This window comes from Pelodiscus sinensis, chromosome 5 (assembly GCF_052426305.1).
Source record: "Pelodiscus sinensis isolate ZL-2025 chromosome 5, ASM5242630v1, whole genome shotgun sequence".
In the NCBI taxonomy this organism is placed as follows: Eukaryota; Metazoa; Chordata; order Testudines; family Trionychidae; genus Pelodiscus; species Pelodiscus sinensis.
The window spans coordinates 90,152,057-90,175,653 of record NC_143056.1 but is presented as its reverse complement, the minus strand read 5'-3'; the positions used below and the strand labels follow the sequence as shown (position 1 = coordinate 90,175,653).

At 41.1% G+C, this 23,597-nt stretch overlaps 1 protein-coding gene across 2 annotated transcripts in view; it reads left to right on the top strand.

Annotated features, from left to right (window-relative positions):
* TPCN2 (two pore segment channel 2) overlaps nucleotides 1-20,426 on the top strand; it is a 52,543-nt gene extending 32,117 nt beyond the window's left edge. The window contains exons 14-25 of one of the 2 annotated variants that reach the window (XM_075927710.2): nucleotides 207-326; nucleotides 1,549-1,608; nucleotides 1,693-1,821; nucleotides 3,073-3,122; nucleotides 6,733-6,832; nucleotides 9,592-9,667; nucleotides 12,480-12,549; nucleotides 13,043-13,133; nucleotides 13,229-13,311; nucleotides 14,203-14,284; nucleotides 16,537-16,622; nucleotides 17,299-20,426. In XM_075927710.2, the coding sequence (XP_075783825.2) occupies nucleotides 207-326; nucleotides 1,549-1,608; nucleotides 1,693-1,821; nucleotides 3,073-3,122; nucleotides 6,733-6,832; nucleotides 9,592-9,667; nucleotides 12,480-12,549; nucleotides 13,043-13,133; nucleotides 13,229-13,311; nucleotides 14,203-14,284; nucleotides 16,537-16,622; nucleotides 17,299-17,377 (1,026 nt within the window). In that variant the 3' untranslated portion in view covers nucleotides 17,378-20,426. Of the gene's footprint in view, nucleotides 1-206; nucleotides 327-1,548; nucleotides 1,609-1,692; nucleotides 1,822-3,072; nucleotides 3,123-6,732; nucleotides 6,833-9,591; nucleotides 9,668-12,475; nucleotides 12,550-13,042; nucleotides 13,134-13,228; nucleotides 13,312-14,202; nucleotides 14,285-16,536; nucleotides 16,623-17,298 lie in introns of both variants that reach the window. The other variant, XM_075927709.2, reaches the window with a different exon arrangement.
* The last annotated feature ends 3,171 nt before the right edge of the window (nucleotides 20,427-23,597 follow it).

The following is a 23,597-nucleotide window of genomic DNA, read 5'->3' as shown; positions in this document are numbered from 1 at the left end:
AGTTAAGATGAAGCAATTGTATGTGTAAACTAGGTTTTAGGAATAAATTCAGTCCTACCATCAATTTATCCAATGTCTCTGGAATTTTGAGTGTTGCTCCCTGCTTATATTGGGGTTTAATTTCTCCTTTCATCTTGTGTACTTGCCCACTCCTAACAAAGAATTTAGACCCTGAATCTCAAAAATGACTGTTCTTTTCTTTTCAGCACCCTCCCAAACCAGAGTACCAGTCTCTTTTTCTGCAGAAAGTGCAATTTGCTGTGGGCCATCGCTTCTTTGGCTACTTAGGAAACTTTGTAGCACTAGCAAACATTGTTTCTATCTGTGTAAGTATTGATTTTTGCATCAGAATCAAAATAGGATTGTTTTGAATATTATTCTGCATTCTTACCACCACCTTGTATAGAGGTCTCTATTAAGCATTGTTTAATCCTGCATATTATATTTAATATTTATTAAATTAAATTTAATATTTAAAACTAAGGCATAATTTCTCTGGAAAAGAATAATTTCTCTGCAGCATACAGCAGATTTCCGATAATCCGGCATCTTTGGGACGTAGGTGGTGCCGGATTATTGGATATGCCGGACTATCAGGAGGTACTATAAGGGGGCATACTCCCAGTCCAATCCCCCTCCCCCTACTCTAATCTAATTCTCGGGTCCTGGAGCCACTGCTACAGCCACGTGTCTCCCTCCAGGCACTGGGGCACGAGCACTGAGTGGCCGTTCTTGAGCATGAGCTGGCCAGGATACCGTGCACAACCCAATCTCCCTCCTCTATCATCCCCTCCTCCAGAGCCAAACACCTCTCCTTCCTGCTGTAACCCAATCCCCCCCGCCCCAACCTTATGCTTGGGTCCCAGAGTCAGAGCCGCTGCGCTGTATCTGGGATGTCATGCGCACCACGTCCCCTCCCTCCCCCCGATATCCCTCCTTTTCTCCAGAGCCAGACATCTCTCCCCCCCAACCTTATGTCTGGTTCCCGGAGCAGCTGGCTGCTCTCAGCAGCTGGCTGCTAGCACGTGCAGGCTGGGATGCTGTGTGCATGTGCAGGGTATGACGCAGTGCACTGGGGGCCATGAACAGAATGGTGCAGGCTGTGAGTGCGCATGCGGCTCACAGCGGTCCAGCCCCGAGAGCGGCTGACCTGAGCGGTTCCAGGTTCCATCCTGGTTCCGTCAGGAGCCGCAATTTTTTTCCATCAGGTGCATCGGGTTGGCCACCCGTGCACTATGCCAGACTATCAGGAGTGCCGGACAATTGGATGCCGGACTACTGGAGTTTTACTGTAACTAGCTCTTGCATAGTATTTCTAATTAGTAGATCTCAAAGTGCTTTGCAAAGGAGAACAATGCCATTGTTCCCATTTTACAGATGGAGAAACTGAGGGTCAGAGAGGTGAAAAAGCAATTCTGTTTTTTCAGGTGTTTAACTTGCCCTACTATATCAGGAGACAGTCTTGATCTGATGTGGCACTTTGATTTGATGTGTGCTCTAGTGTTCATCAGCCAACTGGTGATTGACCAGAGGTTTTTTTGTTTCCAGGTGGTTTTGGTAATGGATGCAGATAAGCAGCCTTCTGAACGAGATGACTACTTCTTGGGGGTAAGAAATATCAAGTGTCCTATGTGGTTGCTGTTGGTCCTCAAAGCTTCATGCTAATGATGTTTTTTATTTTACACCTTCAAGGCTATAAATTGTTTTTTTATCCTGTACTATCTGCTGGAAATGCTGCTGAAAATATTGGCAATGGGATTTAAAAGATACTTATCATACCCAAGCAATAGATTTGATGGACTTTTGACTGTAATTCTTTTGGTAAGTCAATGGATAACTTCCACTGTGTTCGTGAAAGTGAGTTTCTAGGATAACCCAGATCTAAAATCAGAATTATTTGGTTGAGTCAATAAGATAATGATTTGGCACATGTAAGAAACTGATCAATATATATTGAAATTAAATTTAGTCTTGATCTTTGAATATCAGTAGATATGTTTTACCCCTCATTTTGGAGATAGATGTTTGGAGGGATAAGCTTCTCCACACACTGCCTCTGTGTTAAATCGGAAGAGCTCAAGTCTCTCAAACAACAATTACAATAAGAGGAGGTATTGCATTTTACATAATCGGCAATAACCCTAATATTTGGGCCAGGAGTAGCAGACTAATAATTAATGTAGTTATTTGATGAAATAAGAGAATTCGCTGGTCATCTGAGACCAGTTTCAAGCCTGGTGTAATGTATTAATACTTCCTTAGACCAGGTCTAAATTCAATATTCTGTGCCCACTTAAGAGCCACCAGTTGCTTTTTCTCCTTTTTTCCCAACTAGCAAAGTATGTTTGTTTAGTTTTCGCCCAAGAGAAAAGTTTCTGGGTTTAAACCAAGAAGCCTTTTCCAGTTTAATGTGAGGGAGGGAAAATAATTATCCATACATGCTGGATTTGAATGGAGAACATTGCTTTTTGTAATCACTCAGACTGGGAAGATGTAGGGAGTTAGGGCTTAAATCCAATTTAAATGCAGTAGAATGTGGGCACTTTCCTTAGGCTTCTGTGAAAACCTCCAATTCTCAATACCCTGTAAAAATGCTTTCATAGAACAGCAATACAAGCTTTCATTTTGTTTATATTTTAAAGTTGTTTCACTCATGATATTCTTGTAACTTTACAAGAAAAATTCTAATTTATTCTAAATTCTATAAGTTGCCATTTTCAATTTGGATTCCATAGAATTAGTTTCTCTGAAATTATTGGGAGTTCTGAAACTACTCACTTGCCTGCTACTAGGTCCTAAACCTAAATAAAAGCCTGCATGCACTCTAACTTATTTCTGTAGAAGTAGTAAGGTGTTACTTCCCACCACTGGATTTGGGTAGGGAAGCAGGAGTAATTTTGCAATCCGATAGCAGAAAGTGACAATTACCTAGCTTTACAATGGGTCAAATTACTAACTAGAACTCTTGTCACTGTCCATTTGGAAGAAGTTTGAAATCAAATTCTTGATTTTAATTCACCAAACTGACATTAGAGTTGCTGCAGTTTTGCCTCTCTTCTTTTGTAATAAAAGGTTTTGGAGATCTCAACATTTGCGGTGTATGGATTTCCTCATCCAGGCTGGTATGTATTTTCGTAAGCATTTATAGCTCCTCTAAAAATTGTAGCATAAGGAAACAACTAATGTTGGGACTTAAAAGACCCTGGCTAAAAATTTACATGGCAATAATATAGTGACTCACATGTATTTTCATTGGTTCAACAACCAGGGACAACTGTTTATAAAATAGCAATTGTTCTTATTTTTCAAACATGATGCCCATTAGGTGTTTGTCTATATATGCTTGCTGCCAAACCTATTAAAAACAACTGCCTACTACAACTTGCCACACCTGTTAAAAGCAATGTCAATAATTCACCTCTGCAGTCACTAGAGGTCAGGCAATACAGAGAACTGGGAAAATACTGCTGTTAGATATCTGACAGAATATTTTGTCTGCTGTTCTGAGAGAAGACGTGTACCTTGGGGGGTCTGTCTTAGAATGAAAGCAAAACAGACTTGGAGAAATAGCTTGTGTCCCTTTTTAGTGCTTTTCTAAAAGTGTATGAAATTAAATTTAATGTAATGTACATATTAGCTCATGCTAACCTTGTTCTGTACAGTTAAACCTAGCTGTATAGACTCATACAACAATTTTCACTGTAGCTTTAAGTTTGAGTTTTGCTGTAGAAATAAGTTGATGTAGATACAGAATTTCTCCCATAGCTCTCTATTGGGGTAAAAGAATTTTCAGATATATGCACACAGTAACCAACCAGTAGTTTAATTACTGCTCTTTGCTTCTCATAGCTCAGAAATTGACCTTTCAGTGGCTCTTTTCCTTGAAGTAGAACAAAAAGAATCATAGATAAAATTTTTAAAGTGACATGCTGCAGCAGCTCTCCACATAGATAGGAAAACAGATGATTCCTGCTTTAAACAGTCAGACAAGGGATCTACTTCCATTTGCTTTTGGAAAAAGAGTATGTCCTCCATCGTATTGTGAGAGTCCTTCGTAATGGGCTCTGGCATGTAATTTTGTTTCTCTGAGCTGAAGAGCCAATTTTTTTAAAGCCATTTTCTTCTGAATTATATCCCACTTTAAGGTCAGTATGTTCGGAGTCTTATTTTATACACCCATCTTTGAGTGGCACAAGATACCCGGTAGTTAGCTGTCATAACTAAAGAAACTGAGGATAAAACAAGAAGCAATGGGCTTAAACTGCAGTAAGGGAGGCTTAGGTTGGACGTTAGGAAAAACTTCCTAACTGTTAGAGTGGTTAAACACTGGAATAAATTGCCCAGGGAGGTTGTGGAATCTCCATCTGTGGAAATATTTAAGAGTAGGTTAGATAAATGTCTATCAGGGATGGTCTAGACAGTACTGGGTCCTGCCATGAAGGCAGGGGCCTGGACTCGATGACCTTTCGAGGTCCCTTCCAGTCCTAGTATTCTATGATTCTATGAAACTGTTTCATACGGAATGCATTTCGAATAACATATTGGGGTTGAATAGGCTCTGTCAGAAGGCTGTTAATGGCTATGAACAAGCTGTTTACAGTGGCGTCTCTGAATTTAATTAGTTTTCCACATAAATGCCTCTGACAAATTTGGGCTTAACTTTGCCCTTTGATTTGTGAATGCACATCTTTATTATTTGATATCCTATTTGTATTGCAGTAGCATCCACAGGTACCAGTGGGGGATCTTGCACTCTATTGTGAAAGGCACTAACACACTTAGAAAGTGAAAAGAATGTCCCTGCCCCAAACTGCTTACCGTTCAGGGAGATCAGAATGAATCTTGTGATGCCAGTTACAATGTATTAGCCGATTGTTGGCTCTGTTGAATATATCTACATTGCAATAAAAGACCCACGGCATGAACATGTCTGGCCCAAGTCAGCTGATTAGGGCTAAGAGGATATAAAATTGCAGTGCAAATGTTCAGTCTCGGGTTGGAGCCTGGGCTTTGGGACCCTCCCCACTTGTGGAGGTCTTAGAACCCAGGCTCCGGCCCGAGTCTGAACATCTACACTGCAATTTTGTAGCCCCCCTCAGCCTGATGCACACTTGGGGTATGTCTAGACTCCATGCCTCTGGCGACAGAGGCATGTAGATTAGGCTACCCGGCATAGGGAAATGAAGCGGGGATTTAAATAAATTTAAATGAAGCAGAGATTAAATGGCTGCCGCGCTGAGCCGATCAGCTGTTTGTCGGCTCAGCGCGCTAGTCTGGACGCTCTATGGTCGACATCAAAGGCGTTTGTTGACCTCTCCGGTATGCCTCGTGGGGTGAGGTTTACTGGGGAGGTTGACAAATGCCTTTGATGTCGACTGCGGACCGTCCAGACTAGCTCGCTGAGCCGACAAACAGATGATCGGCACAGCGCGGCAGCCATTTAAATGTAAATGAAGCATAGCTGCTTCATTTCCCTATGCCGGGTAGCCTAATCTACATGCCTCTGTCGCCAGAGGTATGTAGTCTAGACATACCCTTGGTGCTGTGGGGTTTTATCACAGTATAAACATATCATAAGTGGTAGTGTATTTATTAAAAGGTTTCCAGAGTATGTCTCCTGTGTTGTGATTTCTTAGTTCTTGCTCTAATATTTGGATTGAGTATTCTGGCACCCCTGAATCATGGCTTTGGAATTTTCACTTATTTGTTGGGGAGTTTCCCGTTTTCCAAAAGACTTTTCCCTCTTAGCAAGAGAAACTCACAATGTTCCAGTGAAAAAGACGACTATTATTAGCACTGAGTTTTCAGATGCAGTCCTGTAATGTACAGAATGCTGTTTCAGTTAAGCTGTACGGCATGGCTGAACATACGAGATTTGTCTGAATTTAGTGTGCAGTTTGATGCCTGAGTGCAGCAAAATCAATTTTGCTAATGTAATAGTAGCCAGTAATGTGCATCCCTTCTTTAACTGCACTTAAACACTCTTCGTATTTTTCATTGCTAATTCATTTACTGTGAAAATCAGTTTCCACTTGGGAAAATAAAAAGAAATACTTATGATCAATGAAAAAAGTAGAAAAGTGTTTGTGTGTGAGCAATACTTTTCTTTTTTCTTGGAATATTTCAATTAATATATCACATCAAATCTTGTATATCTCCACACATTTTTAAATGGACTTTAAAAAAGGGATCTAAACGGGTAGGGCATTCTGCCAGCCTTTCAGTAATGAAATGCACCGCTGTGACTCCGAACTTGTCTCCTTATGAATTAGTAGTAGCCTGGCCCATCATGGATGCAGCCTACACCTACACAGGTTTAAATTTCCACAAGGACTTACATCCAACTTTCAGAGGATTCAAACTTCCCTTCTGAGGATTCAGTCTCCTTGGAAGAGACAGGAGAGGGGCAGTCTATTAGAAGCAAGAGCAGTTGACCAGGCATTTCAGTTCAGACTTCAGCTGGAGATGCCTGTATGTCCTATCCACATTTAAAACTGTAGCTTATGTGATGGCAGTTATGAGTTTCTCCTTTCTTGTCAGTCATTAGCATTTCCTGCGGCTGAGCCTACATGATGAAATAGACCTTCCTTTTTCTACAAATGATTTACCCATAGATGCTGAACAAAATTTGTGAAGAACAAATACAAAATTAATAGCAGTCGCTTCTCTTTTGGTTTTTTGTGTCATTAACTATTTCTTTAATTTATTGCGTTATTCATGTGTCTTTCCTAGGAGACCTGAAATGATGGGGTTGCTGTCTCTGTGGGATATGGTGCGCCTGGTGAATATGCTAATTGTATTTAGATTTCTGCGGATTATCCCTAATATGAAGGTAAGTGTGCCTTGCTTTTACTTACTTCCTCAATTCTCAACTAGGCAAATGATTAAAAACTTCCTAGAATCTTCTCAGAACAATAACCCTTTTCATCTTCAGATGGATTGCATTGAAGAGCACCTGAGTTGGGTTTACAGCTTGGAAACTCCTGGCTCCTAGTCCTTTTTCCAGGCCATTAAACTGCAGCTCTCTTTCTTGTCATTGCTTTCTTCGTGCATCTAGTTTTCTGTGGTCAAGCAGCAGGGAAAGTTGCTGATGCTATTGGAACTGACTTCACTGTTTTAAAACATGGAGGCTGTACATTCAGTAGCATGCATGAAGCTTTCATTGACTATATCTAGACTGCCAATTTTTGTCAGAAAAAGGTATGCAAATTGCGCGCCACAATTTATGTACCTTTTTCCGATTATTTTTTTGGAAGAGGCTTTTCCAAAATTTGGCCCGTCTACACTGTGCCAAATTTTGGAAAAACCTCCTCTTTTTGTAGAGCCCCTCTTTCTCATGAAACGAGGAAGACAGGGCTTCTGAAAGAGTGCATCTGCTGTTCCGCAAAAATATCAGAAGAGCAGATGCATTTCCTGGATGCGGTGGAGTTTTGAAAAACTCTGTTGTCTTGACATAGCCATTGTGTTCCCAGAACTCTTGGAACAGCACTGCTGTGAGAGAAATGAGTGCATTCATGCTTGCAACAACATGCCCATCTGTGGCGGAAACTCTTCAAAACTCTGGGAAGTCTTTGGATACGCCTGGATACGGATGTGAGCTGTAATTCCAGCATGCATAGGTGTACATATACTAGCTTTGATTGAGGGGATGGCAGACCATATAAAATGACCTGGTGGTTCAGATGTGGCCCTGCAGCTACCAGTTGCCCATCTCTTTATGCCAATGGTCATGCCCTGCCCAAAATAGGGATTGGTGCAAAAGTACCAAGTTGCATATTGGTTAATATGGGCCCAAGTGTAGCTGCAGCAGCATGGGCTAGCCACCCAAGCACATCCTGTGCAACAGCCTAGGGATGTTCTCTGGCAGCTGGCCAAAGCTGCCACCCAAGTTGCTGAGGCCACACTGCTGTTGGTAGGACGCTAGTTTGATGACAGCTAGCACATGTCTGTCTGCTCAAGCTGGAAATTCCCGCTGCAGTGTACGCTTGCCCTGTAGCTGACCTTTAGTCTAATGCTCTCCCTCTTGAGCAGCTGAGTGAGGAACTTACAATTGTTGCCAGGTGCTGTGCAAGCTTTCCCACCCAATTTCTAGAACAAGTCCTGTGTTTGGAGGGCATCGAATGGGGTTTTTGTCATTTGTGTAAATAACTACTGAGGATGAGACAATGGCTTCATTTTCACTTGCAATCTAGGTCAGAGTTTGAACCCAGATTCACAAAGGTGAAATGCCCGGGCACTTTTCTTTGTGGCTGAAATGACTTCCTACATTCTCTTATGAAGACCAACCTGCTTACAACACAAGCCCAGTTTCACCCCATATTTGAAGAACTGATTCTGTATATGGGAATTTTCCCATTAAAAGTGAAAAAATATGACTTGTTTCAAGCTTGCAGTGAAACTGTGGCTGTGTCTAATATCTCAGAATATTAGAGAAACCAGATGGGGTGAGGTAATATCTTTTATTGGCCCACCTTCTGTTGGTAAGAGAGACAAATATCTAAGCCACATGGGAGTGATCTGGGAAAGGTACTCTTAGCTGAAGAAGAGCAACTCCTGGGACTTAAAAAGTCTGTATTGAAAATGTGCCAGACAAGTGTGCAATTTTGGGACAATCAGAGTTAAGTGGATTTCTTAGAGATTCAGGAGGAGAGGATTACTCAAGTTCCCTAACTCTGGTTATGTAAAACCCTGGTCTTTTACAGTTTTGCCCTGACTTAATGTTTGTCTGCTGATTTATCTGTTATTGAAGGCCAGGGTAAAAGGTCTAAGCCATTTCTGCCCAGTCTGCATTCTTGTTCTGGATAGAAAAGAGATCTTAACTTGTAACCATGGAGGGAAAAACCTACTGTGGGTTTTGAAGACTGAAGTAAACCTACCAGAGCCTTTGGCTGGGGCTGGGAGTGACCGAGGATAAGCTTTTTAGCATGCGTGAAGTTCTTTCATTGATATGTTTTCTCTGTAATCCTTTTACCTTAAGAATAAATGTGTTTACTTAGAATGAGCCATGTGCAGACATACAAGTAGCAGTGCTCTTCAGAAAGAAAGCAAAGTGCAGATACTGGATTTGCTGAGGATATTTCAGTGTTACCCAAGGAGCTGTGCAGCCTTGAAGCTCCCATTCAGCAGGGAGAAAGAAAAAAGCGAATCTGCTCAAGAGAGATGAAGGCTGGGAGCTTGAAAACTTTAAGTGGAGGGGAGCTCAAATGACGCCCCCATGCCCCCTTTGTTTGGGCCAAAACTTTGAAAGGTCTCAATTCTCTGGGTTCTAGTGGCCGCCACAGTTCACCTCATGGTAAGGCCAGCCCTGGCATTCACTTCCCAAGGATGTATAGCTTTGTTCGTTAACTGTACTCAGTATGTGGAAATCCATCGGTGTAAATCTCTGCTATTACTTGTATTATTGTAGCAGGTAGGAGCCCAGGCATGAGTCAGGACCTTGCCACACTAGACACTGTACTAGAAGTGCAAAGTATTAAACTGTGCTTTATTTTCCCAGCCTGCCATCATTTTGTATCATTTTTGTTACAATATATTAGCAGGGCTTAAAACTGTATCATAAAATATTGTTAAGAATTCTGTGTTTTGTTTTAGTTCATGGCCTTGGTTGCTAGTACACTGCTGGATCTGGTGAAAAACTTACGAGCCTTTGCAGGGGTGTTGGTGGTGAGTTACCATTCAATTAAATTAATGGAGATTGCCTATCTCCTAGAACTGGAAGGGACCTTGAAAGGTCATAGAGTACAATCCCCTGCCTTCACAGCAGGACTAAGTACCATCCCTGACAATTTTTGCCCCAAATCCCTAAGTGGCCTCCTCAAGGATTGAACTCCTAACCCTGGTTTAGTAGGCCAATGCTCAAACCACTGAGCTATCCCTCTTCCCGAGATTACCACTCTTTCTATATTATGCTATAATAAAGGGTACACTTTCAATAGAGAAAGCCAGGGAATAGTACATACACTGTTTCCACTAACAAAGGCAGAAGCTATATGTCTTTTGTCCATCAAACAGCACAGTAGCTGTTTTTTTTCTTGCCCCCTAACAGTTCAATCCTTCCTAAGTGATCAACACCCTCATTTATTATTATATGTGGAGCTAGTAGCAACTTTCCATTATAAGACCATGTTTTCAGTTGCTTATAACTTTTACCAGTCTGTAAGCCTTCAGGCTGAAATTTACTGTCCAGTGTTTTTGCCTCAGGCTCTCTTTTAAATTTCAGCTAAAACAGTTCAGCCATGCCCATTAAGAATGTTAAGGAAATATATTTTTCCTCTGTTGGAAAAAAAGCCCTAAACAGCTGGAGCTCTGAGCAGATTCAAAATTTATATCTGCAGCTATAATGTGGGTATCCACGGAGCAGCGGAGCTCTACCAGGAAAGCAGCCGTATGTCAGGCCACAGCTTCTAGGAGCCAGTGCACAGCCCAAGCAGCTTCTGTGGCATGTCTGTACTATCCACAGCCCTGCCCACTTAGGAAGGCACCAGGCTTGCCAACAGCCGTCCCTGGCTGTACTAGACCATGCAAGTGGGTACAGTCTGAGACCGGTTTTGGAAATAGGCTGAGCACACTCAACTGTCACTAATTTCAAATATTTTTGTTAAAGTTGGAGTTTAAGTTCATTTGATCTTGAATGATAAAGCCTTATTATATTTATTGTTGATCTGAGAATTATTTTATTCCAATGTTAGTCTGCAACATATATTATGAATATTATAATGTTAATTATCTATTGGCCAGCTTCTCTTTTAACTGTTGAATGTGTATGCTCGCCTTAATTTTATAGTTGGTGTTACAAGGAATAAAACAGGTTTATCATTACTAACCCAGTTGCCCCACCTACTGGCAGATTGTGGAGCTATATCAGTCAATTGTAGTCAACATAAAATCCTCTTGTGTGTAGCTCAGTATAATCCCCTTTTCCTTCCTGGGACTTTTAGAATAACAATATAGAAACATGAGACCTGGAATTATCCTGGCATTTTTTCTAGAAAGCTCATGTTATTTCAGGCCAGCCTAGGAGGAAATGATACTTTCTTCAGTAAGACTTGTGAAGCATTGACAACTCTTTGAAGGTTATTCTAGGGCAAGCCCTGATATGTGATTAAAATTTTCAAAAGTGCATGAGTTGATTTCAAAATGTAAGTCTTGTTTTTGGACTTAACAGGCCCCTGCCCCAGGTCTCCCAGCAATGCCACTGTAGTAGCAGTGGTTCCCGGAAACCCAAGCCCTTTAAATCCCCACTGGAGCACCACATTGTACGCTCCAAACAGCTCTAAAGGCGGGGGGAGGTGGGGTGGTCTAGGTGGTGCTATGGGCTGCCTGCCCTGGCTTTGTTCCTTCCATCTGAAGTCCTTCCCTTTTCATGGTGTGGAGCTGCACCCCCACCCGCCCACGAGCCTGTTGAGGCTGTCTGCTCCCCTGCTCATTGATAATCAATGGGAGTTGGTCCTTTTTCAAAATTGGGAAAATGCTTTGAAAGCACTGAAGCACTTTTGAAAATTTAACTTTATCATGATTGCATCTGTGCTATTACAAATGTTTCTGGTTAAATTGAAATAGCTGATTTAAATTTGGTCAGAGTTTATGTTTGGTAGAAGCTTGCTTTTAGGAAATTGCCCAGAGTCCAACAGCAATCTTCCCATAACTTTTTAAAAATCCCAATAGAAAGATTTTTTTAACAGTCACTCCTCTGTGGTGTTTGTAGTTCAGCTATCACAGCTCTGAGAACCAAAAAATGAAACTTCTTATGAAGAAAAGTGACTTCATCAGGTTTTTTTAACAGTTCCTAGCTGAATGGACTACAGAAAAGAAAGCATACAGCGTAGATCAAAAAAATGAGTGGGCTTTAAAAATTCTTACACCTCTAATAACTCATTGCTTTGTTTTAAACAGATTTCCTTACCTCTGTTATACCATGGCTACGTCTAGACTGGCATGATTTTCTGCAAATGCTTTTAACGGAAAAACCTTTCAGTTAAAAGCATTTGCAGAAAAGAGCGTCTAGATTGGCACGGACGCTTTTCCGCAAAAGCACTTTTTGCGGAAAAGCGTCCATGCCAATCTAGACGCAGTTTTGCGCAAGAAAGCCCCGATCGCCATTTTTGCCATTGGGGCTTTTTTGCACAAAACAGTTTTTAGCTGTCTATACTGGCCCTCTTGTGCAAAAACATTTCCGGAAAAGGGCTTTTGTCCGAACGGGAACGTCAAAGCATTTGTGCAAGAAGCACTGATTTCAGACAGTAGAAAGTCAGTGCTTTTGTGCAAAATCAAGCGGCCAGTGTAGACAGCTGGCAAGTTTTTCCGCAAAAGCACCCGCTTTTGTGGAAAAACTTGCCAGTCTAGACGCAGCCCACGAGTTTTAGATTGACTCTATTTCTTTTGAACATTGTACAGTCTCTGAGGAGCTTATCTTACAGTACTCAGATTTAGTTTTTGAGCCTTTTAGTGACTAATGTTAATGTGTATTCCTTTCCAGGTAGTTTTCTATGCATTTGCTATAACTGGAATAGTGCTATTTAAAGGCGCTGTTGTTCCTATGGGAAATATTAGGTAAGATTTTATTCTAAATGTGTGGTATTTGGAAAAATTCTCTTGGTTTTTGAAAATCCACTGTATAACTCTGCTCTTATCTCTCTGGACTCTTTGATAAGTATCTCAATCCTCAGTATCCTCTTCTGATTATAGTACCTCTTTAATTTGTGTTGGGACAAGATTCTTGGACTCGCACTCTGAGTCTTTTGGTTTTTCTTCCTTCTCTTTCTCTTCCTTTTTCTCCAGTCTATCACTAATCTCTTAAATCTTTCAGGTGTCTCTCCTCCCCTCCCCCCATTATTCTATCTTTCCAACTTCCAACCACTATTTTGCATCTCCAGGAATGCTCATCCCCTCTTGGAAATTTTCAGGCTCCTTTTCTGCTTTCTCTGTAACTAGTGCTCCGTTTCTGCCTATACTCAGTGGAAGGTACTCAACTCAGTAGAAGCATTCTACCAAAGGAAGTGTCTATAGCATGCTATAATAACTTTGCACTCTAATTTCACTGTAGTGTTGTCAATGCAACTTCCGGTAACAGCACCTTTCAGTGTGGGACCTACGAGCAGTTGGAGTATTGGCCAAACAACTTTGATGACTTTGCTGTGAGTCTGGTTGCTAGTGGATTGTGTTCTGTGTTTTCCAACAGCTACTGATAGTGCAATAGAGCACTCAACCTCTGTTTCATCTTGTTCCTTAGGCTGCAGTAGTGACTCTCTGGGATGTCATGGTGGTGAATAATTGGCAAGTTTTCTTGGATGCATTTTCAAGATATTCAAGTCCGTAAGTAATAAAGCTGGTACCTAAAGAAACCACACATCTTATGATCTGGGAGTGAAACTATTGTCTGCTTGCTACTATGGAGCTGCTTCTCTTCAAATCCCCCGAAGTATTAGTAACCAAAATTTGCTGCTTAATGGACAACTGTGTGTGTATGTAAACTAGTAGTCCAGTACCCAGTGGGCGTCATATTTAGCAATAATTTGGAATCTTTACTAGCAGTTGATTTAACCCAGAATTGAATTGACCAGGGAGATTGAACTCCATATGAGTTTGCTTCCACACATTGTATGAATTCAAGGCCTACTTAAAGGTGTGTGAGTAGATCATTGTGGAGAAGCGTGTACTACTGTTTTTATCCATTCTGTGCATAAATGGAAGCATTCAGTCTCCTCTGGTTTCAGTCTAGCATATTTTATTTGCATCAAGTAGGCATTGATAAAGTTTAAGAATCTTGATTTTCTTTAAGTTAATTTTTCCTTTGGTATCTTAAACTTAGTTGGTTAAAGCACAATGAACTTTATACCCTGGCAGTTTTGGTGGAGCCAATATTTTACTCCATATTTTTCAGAATTCATACTGTGACACCGGTCTGATATGAGTGTGTTTTTGTGTGAGGAGTGTTTGGGGGTGGATTCTGAGGAGGGATAGTACATTTATCCCTCTGCTGATTGCAATCCAAACTTAACAAATGGTTTCTCTCAGACTATGGTTTTATTTATGAAAATAGTGCAGCTTTTTACAGAAAAAAATGTAAGTCCATAGCAATGCATATTCCTGGCTCTATCTAAGGGATGAAGGTGGTGGATAATAATTTTCATTAGAAGGTGAAATTGTCAGTCTCCTACTATTGTTTGTATTTTTATTTTTCTTGTCTTTAATATCCTTCTTCAGGTGGTCAAAGATCTATTTTGTGGCCTGGTGGCTAATTTCCTCTGTCATCTGGGTCAATTTGTTCGTGGCCTTACTTCTGGAGGTAAGGGAATCCGTTTTAGCTGTCAGTTCTTGAAAAGTGTGAGTGTTTTTATGCAGATCTATTGGAGGTAGAGTTTTGCCCTTATGCCAAATTGAGAATCTAGTGATGGATTCAATTCTAAACTTGTCCAGGCTTAAGAGGACATCTAGTGGTAAGTGTCTATGGACATAATAATTAAAATAGCTTTAGAGAACATTGTCCATCCAATATCCTCTAATGGGAAATGAAAAGAGAATATTACTATTAGCATGAAGTATCCCAAATGTTCTTGTGTATGTCTGATCACCTTTGGCACACAATAACTGTATTAAGAGGGAATATGCATTTTTTGGATGAGGCCACACATACCAAGGTCCTGCCAGTTTTGTGTAGCCATTAAAGACTCCAGAGCATTCATTGCAAGGTATTTATCCCAGGATCATTTGGACAGCATTTTTCCTGCTCCCTTGTTATTGTATGTTACACTGTTTGCTTTCAAGCCAGCTTACCCATGCATATTGGCTCCTGCGGTCCCAGCTGTCTCCCTCCTTGCTGCCTCCTACAGATTTGCAGCGTAATGCATGGTGCCAGGACAGGCAGGAAGCCTGCCTACCACCCCACACTAGTCATCGGATCACCCTACAAGCAAGGTGACCCAGTGTCTGACATTATGCAACCCAGTGCTGGGTCACGACCCATAGTTTGAAAACCACTGGTGTTTAGAGTATGGTCATGATGAAACAGGTTTTAAACATGGTGCTGAAATTAGTGTATAAAAACATTGCCACGACAAACCTACAGCTTCACCAGTCACATGTCTCTGCATCCTCTCTGAAAGTCTCAATAACTACAAAATAGATTCTGGACTACTGACTTCAGTTCCAAACTTTCTCTATTAGTGGAAGATCTTCCACATTTTGGGACCAGAGGTACAGAGAGATCCATTGACTTCTTTCTGCAGATTTGCTGCCTATATCTGGCATGGTGGCTTGGATGTGGGTCTGTGTGGCAGGAAACTTAGTTCCTGCATGAATTGTCCATCTACCTCTTGCCATTGTACAGTAAACTTCCGATAATCTGGCACCTTTAGGACCCAGGAGGGGGGGGGGGGGGGGGGGGGGGGGGGGGGGGGGGGGGGGGGGGGGGGGGGGGGGGGGGGGGGGGGGGGGGGCTATGAGGGGTCTGGGATGGAGTGAGGGGGATGCACCCCTTGGCGCTACGGGACCAACCTGGAAGCACCCCATCTGCTCTGCCCCAGACTTCCCCAACTCAGCCACTGCTAAAACTGACCAGCAGCTGACTCCAGGAAGCCCAGGGCAGAGCAGCTGGAGTGCTCTGCCCTGGGCTTCCTGGAGTCAGCCGCTGGTCAGTTTCAGCAGCGGCTGACTTGGGGAAGTCTGGGGCAGAGTAGATGGGGTGCTGTCGGGTTGGTCCCACAGCGCCAAGGGGCGATGCTACGGGACCAACCCGGTCAATTTCAGCAGCGGCTGAATCGGGGAAGCCGGGGGCAGAGCAGCTCCAATTGTCCGGCTGCCCGGAGCACTTCCGGGTTCCAGATTGTGCAGGAGTGCTTGACCATTGGATGCTGGACCACTGTAGTTTTACTGTATAAATCAAAGCAAGCAGACAAGCAAGAAAATGTATTCTTTCTTTGATAAAGCCGTGACATTTTAACTTGGAGTATGTAAAAGAAATGGCTGAGGGGCGGGGAAGCAGGGGGGGGGGGGAGGGGGAACCTCAACTGGTGAATGCTTGCAGGAGCACTTTAGAAATGTGAACATTTAAAAAATGTGGATATTAAAATCAGGAAATGCAATTTGTACATTGCATAGAAAGCAGGAGTCCTGAAGTTGTTTTGCTCTATTTTTACTTCCACCATTCTCTCACTGTGTGACCATGAACAAAGTTACTCATCCCTATCTGAGGCACAGAAATATAAGCAGTGATTTACCTTGAAGGGATGTGTTGAAGTGTTATGTTAATTCAGTGAAGTGTAGAAGTAGTATTTTGGTTTATTATTATGGTTTATTATTTGGTGTATTAGTATTATTTTGGTTTATTGATATGCATAGGCAACTGCATGTGGATGCATTGCTGTCTGGTTTGTATTCATAAAGAGGAACCGTACTGAAGGCTTCGTTTCTAAGAACATTCCTGTTCTGGACTTTATTTAGATTTATACATCTCAACCATGCAGAAAATATAAAACCTAAACCTTATATCTAAAGATACTGAAACTAGCCTTTTATTTCCCTTTCTCCTTCCAATTGCAGAACTTTATTCACAAGTGGGACCGTCACTCCCATCGGCGGTCTCTCTCAGAAATTGAATACCAGACCACGGTGGAATTAATGTTCAGGTGAGTCACACTGGGAGTATGTGGCTAATGAGAACCTATTTTTAAGGCTGCTAATCTCCTTTTTCAAAGACCTTGTCCCAGACAGGAACAAGATGTGAGGTTTGCTTCAAGCATGTTAAGTAAGAGTGGAAATCTTTCAATTGTTCACCTGGAGCAGTCCTGAAGATGCTTTACTTATGCCTGCCAAGAAACTTCCACTCCTATGATGTTGGGAGAAGAGGTGCTAGTAATGAAAAACTATTCTAGTTGGGAAGGATAAAATGATCCAGATTCTTGGCTTTATGTTAAGCTCTGGGTGGAGAGTTGATCATGTTGCATAAGTAGACGTTGTCATACAAATGTAATGTGCAATGGCAGCGTTGGGACTGGGAGCATGTTCTCATTTGACAAGCTTTTTCAGGGAAACTCATCTATTGACCTCAGTTATGTTGCACTGTGTGCAGGAAATTGCTTCCCTTCTCCTTATGGGAAAACAGTTGCTGGCTTTCTATGACACATCTGTAGAAGGATGGATCACTCACAACTAGATGTATCATTAGGGAGCATCAGCCTGTTTTAATTTCAATTCTTTGCTCCAGTCTTGAAATAAGCACATTATATCTCAGTACTTATGTTGCAAAAAATATTGAAAAATTTCCTTTGCTGCCCTAAGCAACTTAAGCTTTTTGCTTTGTAGGGATGTTTTGCAAGAACCTACAGAGGAAGAGCTGATGGAAAAGCTGCACCAGCATCCACACCTGCAACTGTGTAGATGACAGACAGACGCGAGGACTAATTTTTTTCATACCATTTTTTGCAATAAGGTTATCAGCTGGCGGGCTGATGCTGCAGTGAAGTGGAATGGATTTTCTGTAAAGTACTACTAACCTGAAAATTTATAACAAAGCATATAACATTTTGGTTGACGTTTCGATTTTACTTTTGAACACCACTTACAATACAGAGGACTTGTACAGGGATTTTTTTTTATAATCAACCCCTTTTAAAAATATTTAAATTCTTCTAATTTGACTTGATTTTTAGAATTGTTTGATAGGAATATGCAGTTGTTACTTTTATTAATTATATCAGGGCAAGGAGTTATAATTTTATTTAATTTTTTAAGAAGGAAGGGAGTATTAAGACGACAGTGCACTTTAAAATGCAAACACTTATAACCATTGTGCTTGCTGCTCTTTTGCACCATAAATAATGGAACTGCCTATTCTGGCTTTCCGTGCGTGCCAAGATCAGTGCCTTGAAATTCTTGAATGAATTAGGCACTCGTGCTCTAGATGCTCAGCCTTTTTGTAATAAGGGAAGATGAAACACTATTTTTATTGAAATATGATGCCAACATTGTTGTATTTACTAAATGTTCATAATGATACATTCCTATTCAAAACTACTTATTTAAATTCAGGTCAAAGCTGGAGATTGTGATACAGACAATTTCCTTTTGTTGGTGAGTGCTAAGGGCTGTGTCCATGTTGTGGTTGTATGATATTGATAACATTATCAAGGTCAGTATAATTTTGGATGGAACAATCGTGCCTTTGTTTTGCAATCTGGAATAATTAAGCTCTGCTTCAGACACAATATCATCATCTTGCTTTGAAAATGAGCTCTTCTGTTGCATTCTGACAAGCCTTGTTTTCCCTTCTCCTGTAGTAAATGTGGATAGAAGCTGTTGGTTCACACCGAGCCAGAGTTTGTTTATCTTTGCAAGAATTTTAGTGGAAACCCCAGTGCAACATGTAGTCATTTATCCATTTTGGGTAGATGGAAAGCAAGCAATCATGTTCAGGCTTCCCCTCATAAACTGTACCCGGATATAATAAATTGTGTTTAAATTCAAGGGAGTGGATGTGGGATAGGATGTGGCACCAAAATCATTGGGGATCATTTCACTTTCATTTGAGCTGGGTGGGATCAATCCTGCAAGGTGCTGGGCCCCTCTCAGTTCTTACCGTAATCCATAGAAGCTTGAGTATACGTTCTATTGGTCACTATCATAGCCCGTGTACTTTTTCCCGTCAAATTATTGTGATACACTAGGGATGTGAAAGAATAAACGTGTACACGGTTAATATGAGCATGTGCTCATTGGTTAACATGCATAGTTACATGAAGACTGCCCTCCCCTTCCCTGGCTTCCTCTGTATCAAAGGAAGCAGTGTGGGGAGAAGGGCAGGCAGGAGCCACTTCCCCTTGCATGTAAGCGTGTAATCGCTGAAATTTTCAGTGGTCACACACTTACCTAAATAAATGCATTTTAACAATTATAGGTCTCACATGGTACCACTTGCTTTGGTGACCCACCTAACTCTTGGGTAAATAACTTTTTCATAATACATACATAAATCCTAAAAGATGTGGTAAGTGGTGACTGTGTGTCCCATTTATACCTTAGTATCACTCCTAACAAGGCATTTCACTGGACTTTTCAGATCAGGTCACCATTAAATCACCTAACACATTTGTGATGGATGTTTAACACATGTCAAGTCCCTTACTTGAGAGCTTTATAACTAGAATAGATAAAATCAGCCCCAAATACACTGGCAGGATCCATCCTGCAGTGACAATGGCAAGGATCAGATTATTTGATATAGTAGGTTGCTTCTGTTTCTAATTTCCCTGATCCATTTAGTCAACAAAGGATTTTAAGTAGCTCTGCAATTGTCATTCCCTTTCCTGAATAGTTTTTTTTCTTTCCTGTTTTCTCTCTAATGCTGGCAGCTGAAGCAGAATTTGTCTGGAGTTTGGGGCATTTGATCTCAATAGCATGTGTCTGTACCATCCACTTTCCAATGTTGTCTAGAACATGCTTTGGGAGCAAAGAATTTTCTCGCCCATTGTGTAGTTGAACTTGTGGAACAAATGTAAGTTGATCTTTAAGTCACTCACAAAATCATTATGTGTCTGTGTGGTCACCTCACATGCTATCACCTGTGTGTTTCCTACTAGCCCACCTTTTAATTAATTCATTGTGCACTCTGTGGCATCAGAAGCTTTCTTTTATTTTTATACAGTCTAAACCTACTGTCTGCCCCATTTCTATACTCCCTTTTTTCATGGGATGTCGTCTTTGTGGTGCTTTCCAGTGCTGGTTAAACTTATTGTATCAGAAATGAGGGAGGGGCAGAGAGCGTATTAGGTCGTCTACTCTGTCCCTTTGGAATCCCAGGATTATCCCCTTTTTTCTAAGTTTTTTTCCCCAGTCTTCCACAGCAAGACTCTTGCACAGTTGACTAGGTCCCCCCTAGTCTGATGCAGTAGGAAGATAGCACAATTTTTTCTTAGTTTAGTGTAAGCCAGTTACTCTGAGTCCTGGTTATTAGAGTCCTTAACCTCCTTAAACAGTTTCCTTTTCTCCTTGCTGTTTTTATCATCTATCTAGTTGATGAATTAAGTGTGATCATCCTGCCAAATGAGGCTGCCAGTCGCTGTTGGCCTGAGATGTTTGCCATTCTGTTTTAGCTCTTCATTTTTATTTGACCATGATATTCCATTGTCTGCCCCAGCAGCATGACTTGGTGTGATAGTCAAATGATCTTCATAAATCACGTCTCCTGTATGCAATCCTTACATGTGAATAGATGTGCAGAGAACAATCTGTTTTAGTGATTGTTTGTTTATTGTTTCTATGTTGGACTGGGAATGTAATGCAGAACTACATGCATGGAATAGTATGTCTAATATAAATTGTACTGTAAGCAGTAAATGACTGATGCAATTGTTACGTTTTAAATGCACAGAGACACGAACAGGAGTGTATGCAATTATGAGTAGGAGTAAAATAGAAGGCTTAATTGATAAAAATGTCACTTTTATTCCTTTCTTCCATTTACATGTTTTAAATGTTGAAGGACCTCCATATGTAGTTTGGTCATCTGAGGTGCTGAGCTCTTCTTATGACATGCTGTGCACTTTCCACACCCATCGATTTCAGTGAGAGTTGAGTGCTAAGTGGTCAGCACTTATTTTGATCAAACCTACATGGATTTACTATTTATGCTGTGTTGTGTAATCTGGACACAAGATGGTGATTTCTCTTGCTGAGGGTGGTTAGATGAGACACATACAGACACAACACCTGGAAGAAATGACCATCTGAAAACTTTGGAAAAATGCTTTGAAACCATAGCTTGATTCTCATATGAAGCTAGAAAACCAGATTTGTTGCTGTATCTTCAGAGGATTTTTTTTCTTCTGGGTTGCTTTCTAGGAAAAAGCTGTTCTGTAGAAATGAAAAAAACAACAACCCCCAACCCAAACCATCATCCATGACCATACAGAACTTCACAGTGTGCTTACATATATTACTGTTGCCATGCAAAACTTTTTAGTGACATCTGGATTGTACCCCAGATCTTCCTATTCCAAAATCACAAACCCCTCTCACTAAAGGAGAAACCTCTGTATAGCTACAGTTTGGGGAATAAAGCTGAGGTGTTATGACTCTATTCAGTAGACAGAGACCACACAAGCATACTGTTCAATGGAGAAATGTATGAAGATAAGTGTTCAAAACTGCAAATGAGGTAGACATTATAATTCCATTACTACGCACATGTTACAATGCATAGAGGAAAGCCTGTCATTAGCAGGCAAAGTCAGGTGCAAATTTTATTGAATGAAATGGGGAAAACAGACTTTATATTTTCTCTGCATTTGTATTAATATCTGTAATGTGCTGCTGTGTGTAAATCTGTGTGCATGGTGTGCTGGCAATTGCTGCTTTTGCAAACATTTGTTTTCTAGGTTTTTAGAGCAATAGAAAAATTATCCAGGGTCCATTAGTTATTCTCAAGCTGCAAGGTCAGGTTAGTTTAAACACTCAAGTATGGTGCTGTCTTTTATCTTGTGTATGTTTACAGGGTTTATCTTTTCACCTGCTGATAGATCACATGCGGTGGCAGCTGTGCATACTGTTAAGCTCATACCGCGGCTTAACATTCCTTTATCCAAACCAAGCATTCGGGGAGGGGGCAAGCGCTGAAGCTAAGCAGCTCATACCATCCCTGCACAGAAGGACCTGGGCCAGGTCCCATTGTGGTGTAGGGCAGGGAGCACCACCTTGACCCCCCCCCCCCCGACTCATCTCAGAGTGCTACCCTGCCATGTGGGTCAGTGTCAACATTTGCCATGACCACACCAGTTTCCACTCCCAGCAGCCTTTGCACCCCAGAGACCACTGCATGTGCCTTTCTCCACTTTGAGAACCCTGTGGAGGAGGGGCGGGTGTTGTCCCAGCCCTAGCAGCATAGTCTGGCTGCAAGATAAAAGTAGCCATGCTGCTGAGGAAGCCTTGACTGTGCCATTGGTAAGTATCTGTGTTTCTGAAACTTACAGGTGTAGATAATTTAATTAAAGCTGTATCAACATTTCTGTTAGATTGATGAGTAGGCCACCAAGCATACCTTTGCATGTCTATTTTTGTCTGGATTGGGAAGATGCAACCAAAAATTGCGAGACAAAAGATTTGAGAACTCAGCCCCTAAAAATGTGAAAACTGCTGAAATAGCAACTGTTTCAGAATTCCATCCCCCTGTATCTTTGCTTTTCATTAAAATCAACCAACCAAAATAAGAGCAGAATGTGTCAACCTCCTCTTCCAGTTTCTATAGGTTTTCACCATGATATCTTGACGGTATATGGGCTCAGTTCAAAGCCTGTTGAAATTTGGTGTAAGTGTACTGATTTGATTTTAAAGGATGTTAGCTCAGATCCGATAGCTGCTGCCTTAGGCGAAACAGAGCTTTCAGTGTAAACCTTTAAATGCTGGAAAGGAGGAGGATTTGGGGGGTATGAGAGTGAGATGGTAGTGTGGGCAGCGGGCTTTGAATATTTCAATTCTGAGCTTTTTAAATTCAACATTACATATCCTGTTTTTGCTTAACTTAATGCTAACTGCTGTAAATAAGTCTTCTGTTTACTGGTAATTCATTTACCTTTGTTTCTATCTCATATTTCACAAAGTCACACACAGACATTTTACATGAACTGTCAGTAGCAATGGGAGTGCTCTAAATGAGCATTTTCTCACATCCTTCCTTAATCCTGTGGAGTGCAGTTGGGTGATTCTGTAAATTTGTTTTGAATGGTTTGTTTCTGTTTTGTCTGCTCCCAGTCTCCCAATTGTTCATTGGTTCCCCAATTTATTGATGTTTGTTCTTCCAAAGTGAAATGTGTACGTTTTTACACAATGAAACCCTACAAAAATCATCAGTGATTTGATGATAACCAAATTTAGACTTAAGATAAAACTTTGTTTCCTGAACTGGAAATGGGAACTGAGCACATCAGGAACCTGAGACGCGCCTGAAAATTAGGCACGTAGGCATTTTTGAAAGCTTTACCCCTTAATGCTTTTTTTCATTTATATGCATTTGTTTGTGTTTTCCTGTTAATACATATCTCAGTAGCCAAGAATGATGAATGCTTATAGATGCCTGGGACTGTCAACTTGATTTTCAGGAATTGTTGTGCATAAACAACCTTTTAAAATCATTCCCCTTTTATTCTCTTACAGGTTGAGCATGCCTAAAAGTTGAGACACTCAAAATTGTTAGTCATTTGTGAAAATCTAGGTTAACAATCATAAAAATTAGTCAAGTGTCACAACTTCTCTGTAAGCTACTTTCCCCGTGTTACAGATAAATTGAGGCAGGAGAGATTAAGTAATTAGCCCAAGGTCACATGGCAAGTCTGTGGCTGAGGTGGGAATAGATCCTAAATGCCCTGACATCCTTAACCACAAACCTAGCCTTTCTCCCTGTAGAGTGGAGTGTATGAGCCAGAATTATTCTTTGTGTTTGCAGAGCTGTTGTTTTCTCAACATGAAACTAGGGAAAATGTTCAGAAAACACAAGTCTTAGAGATTATTTTTTTAAGACTAAATATATAGTGATGTATGTAGCCAACTATTTAAATGGCCCCCTATAATTATCTCCTTTGCAGAGTATGTGAAGAATGTCAAGACTGAATATA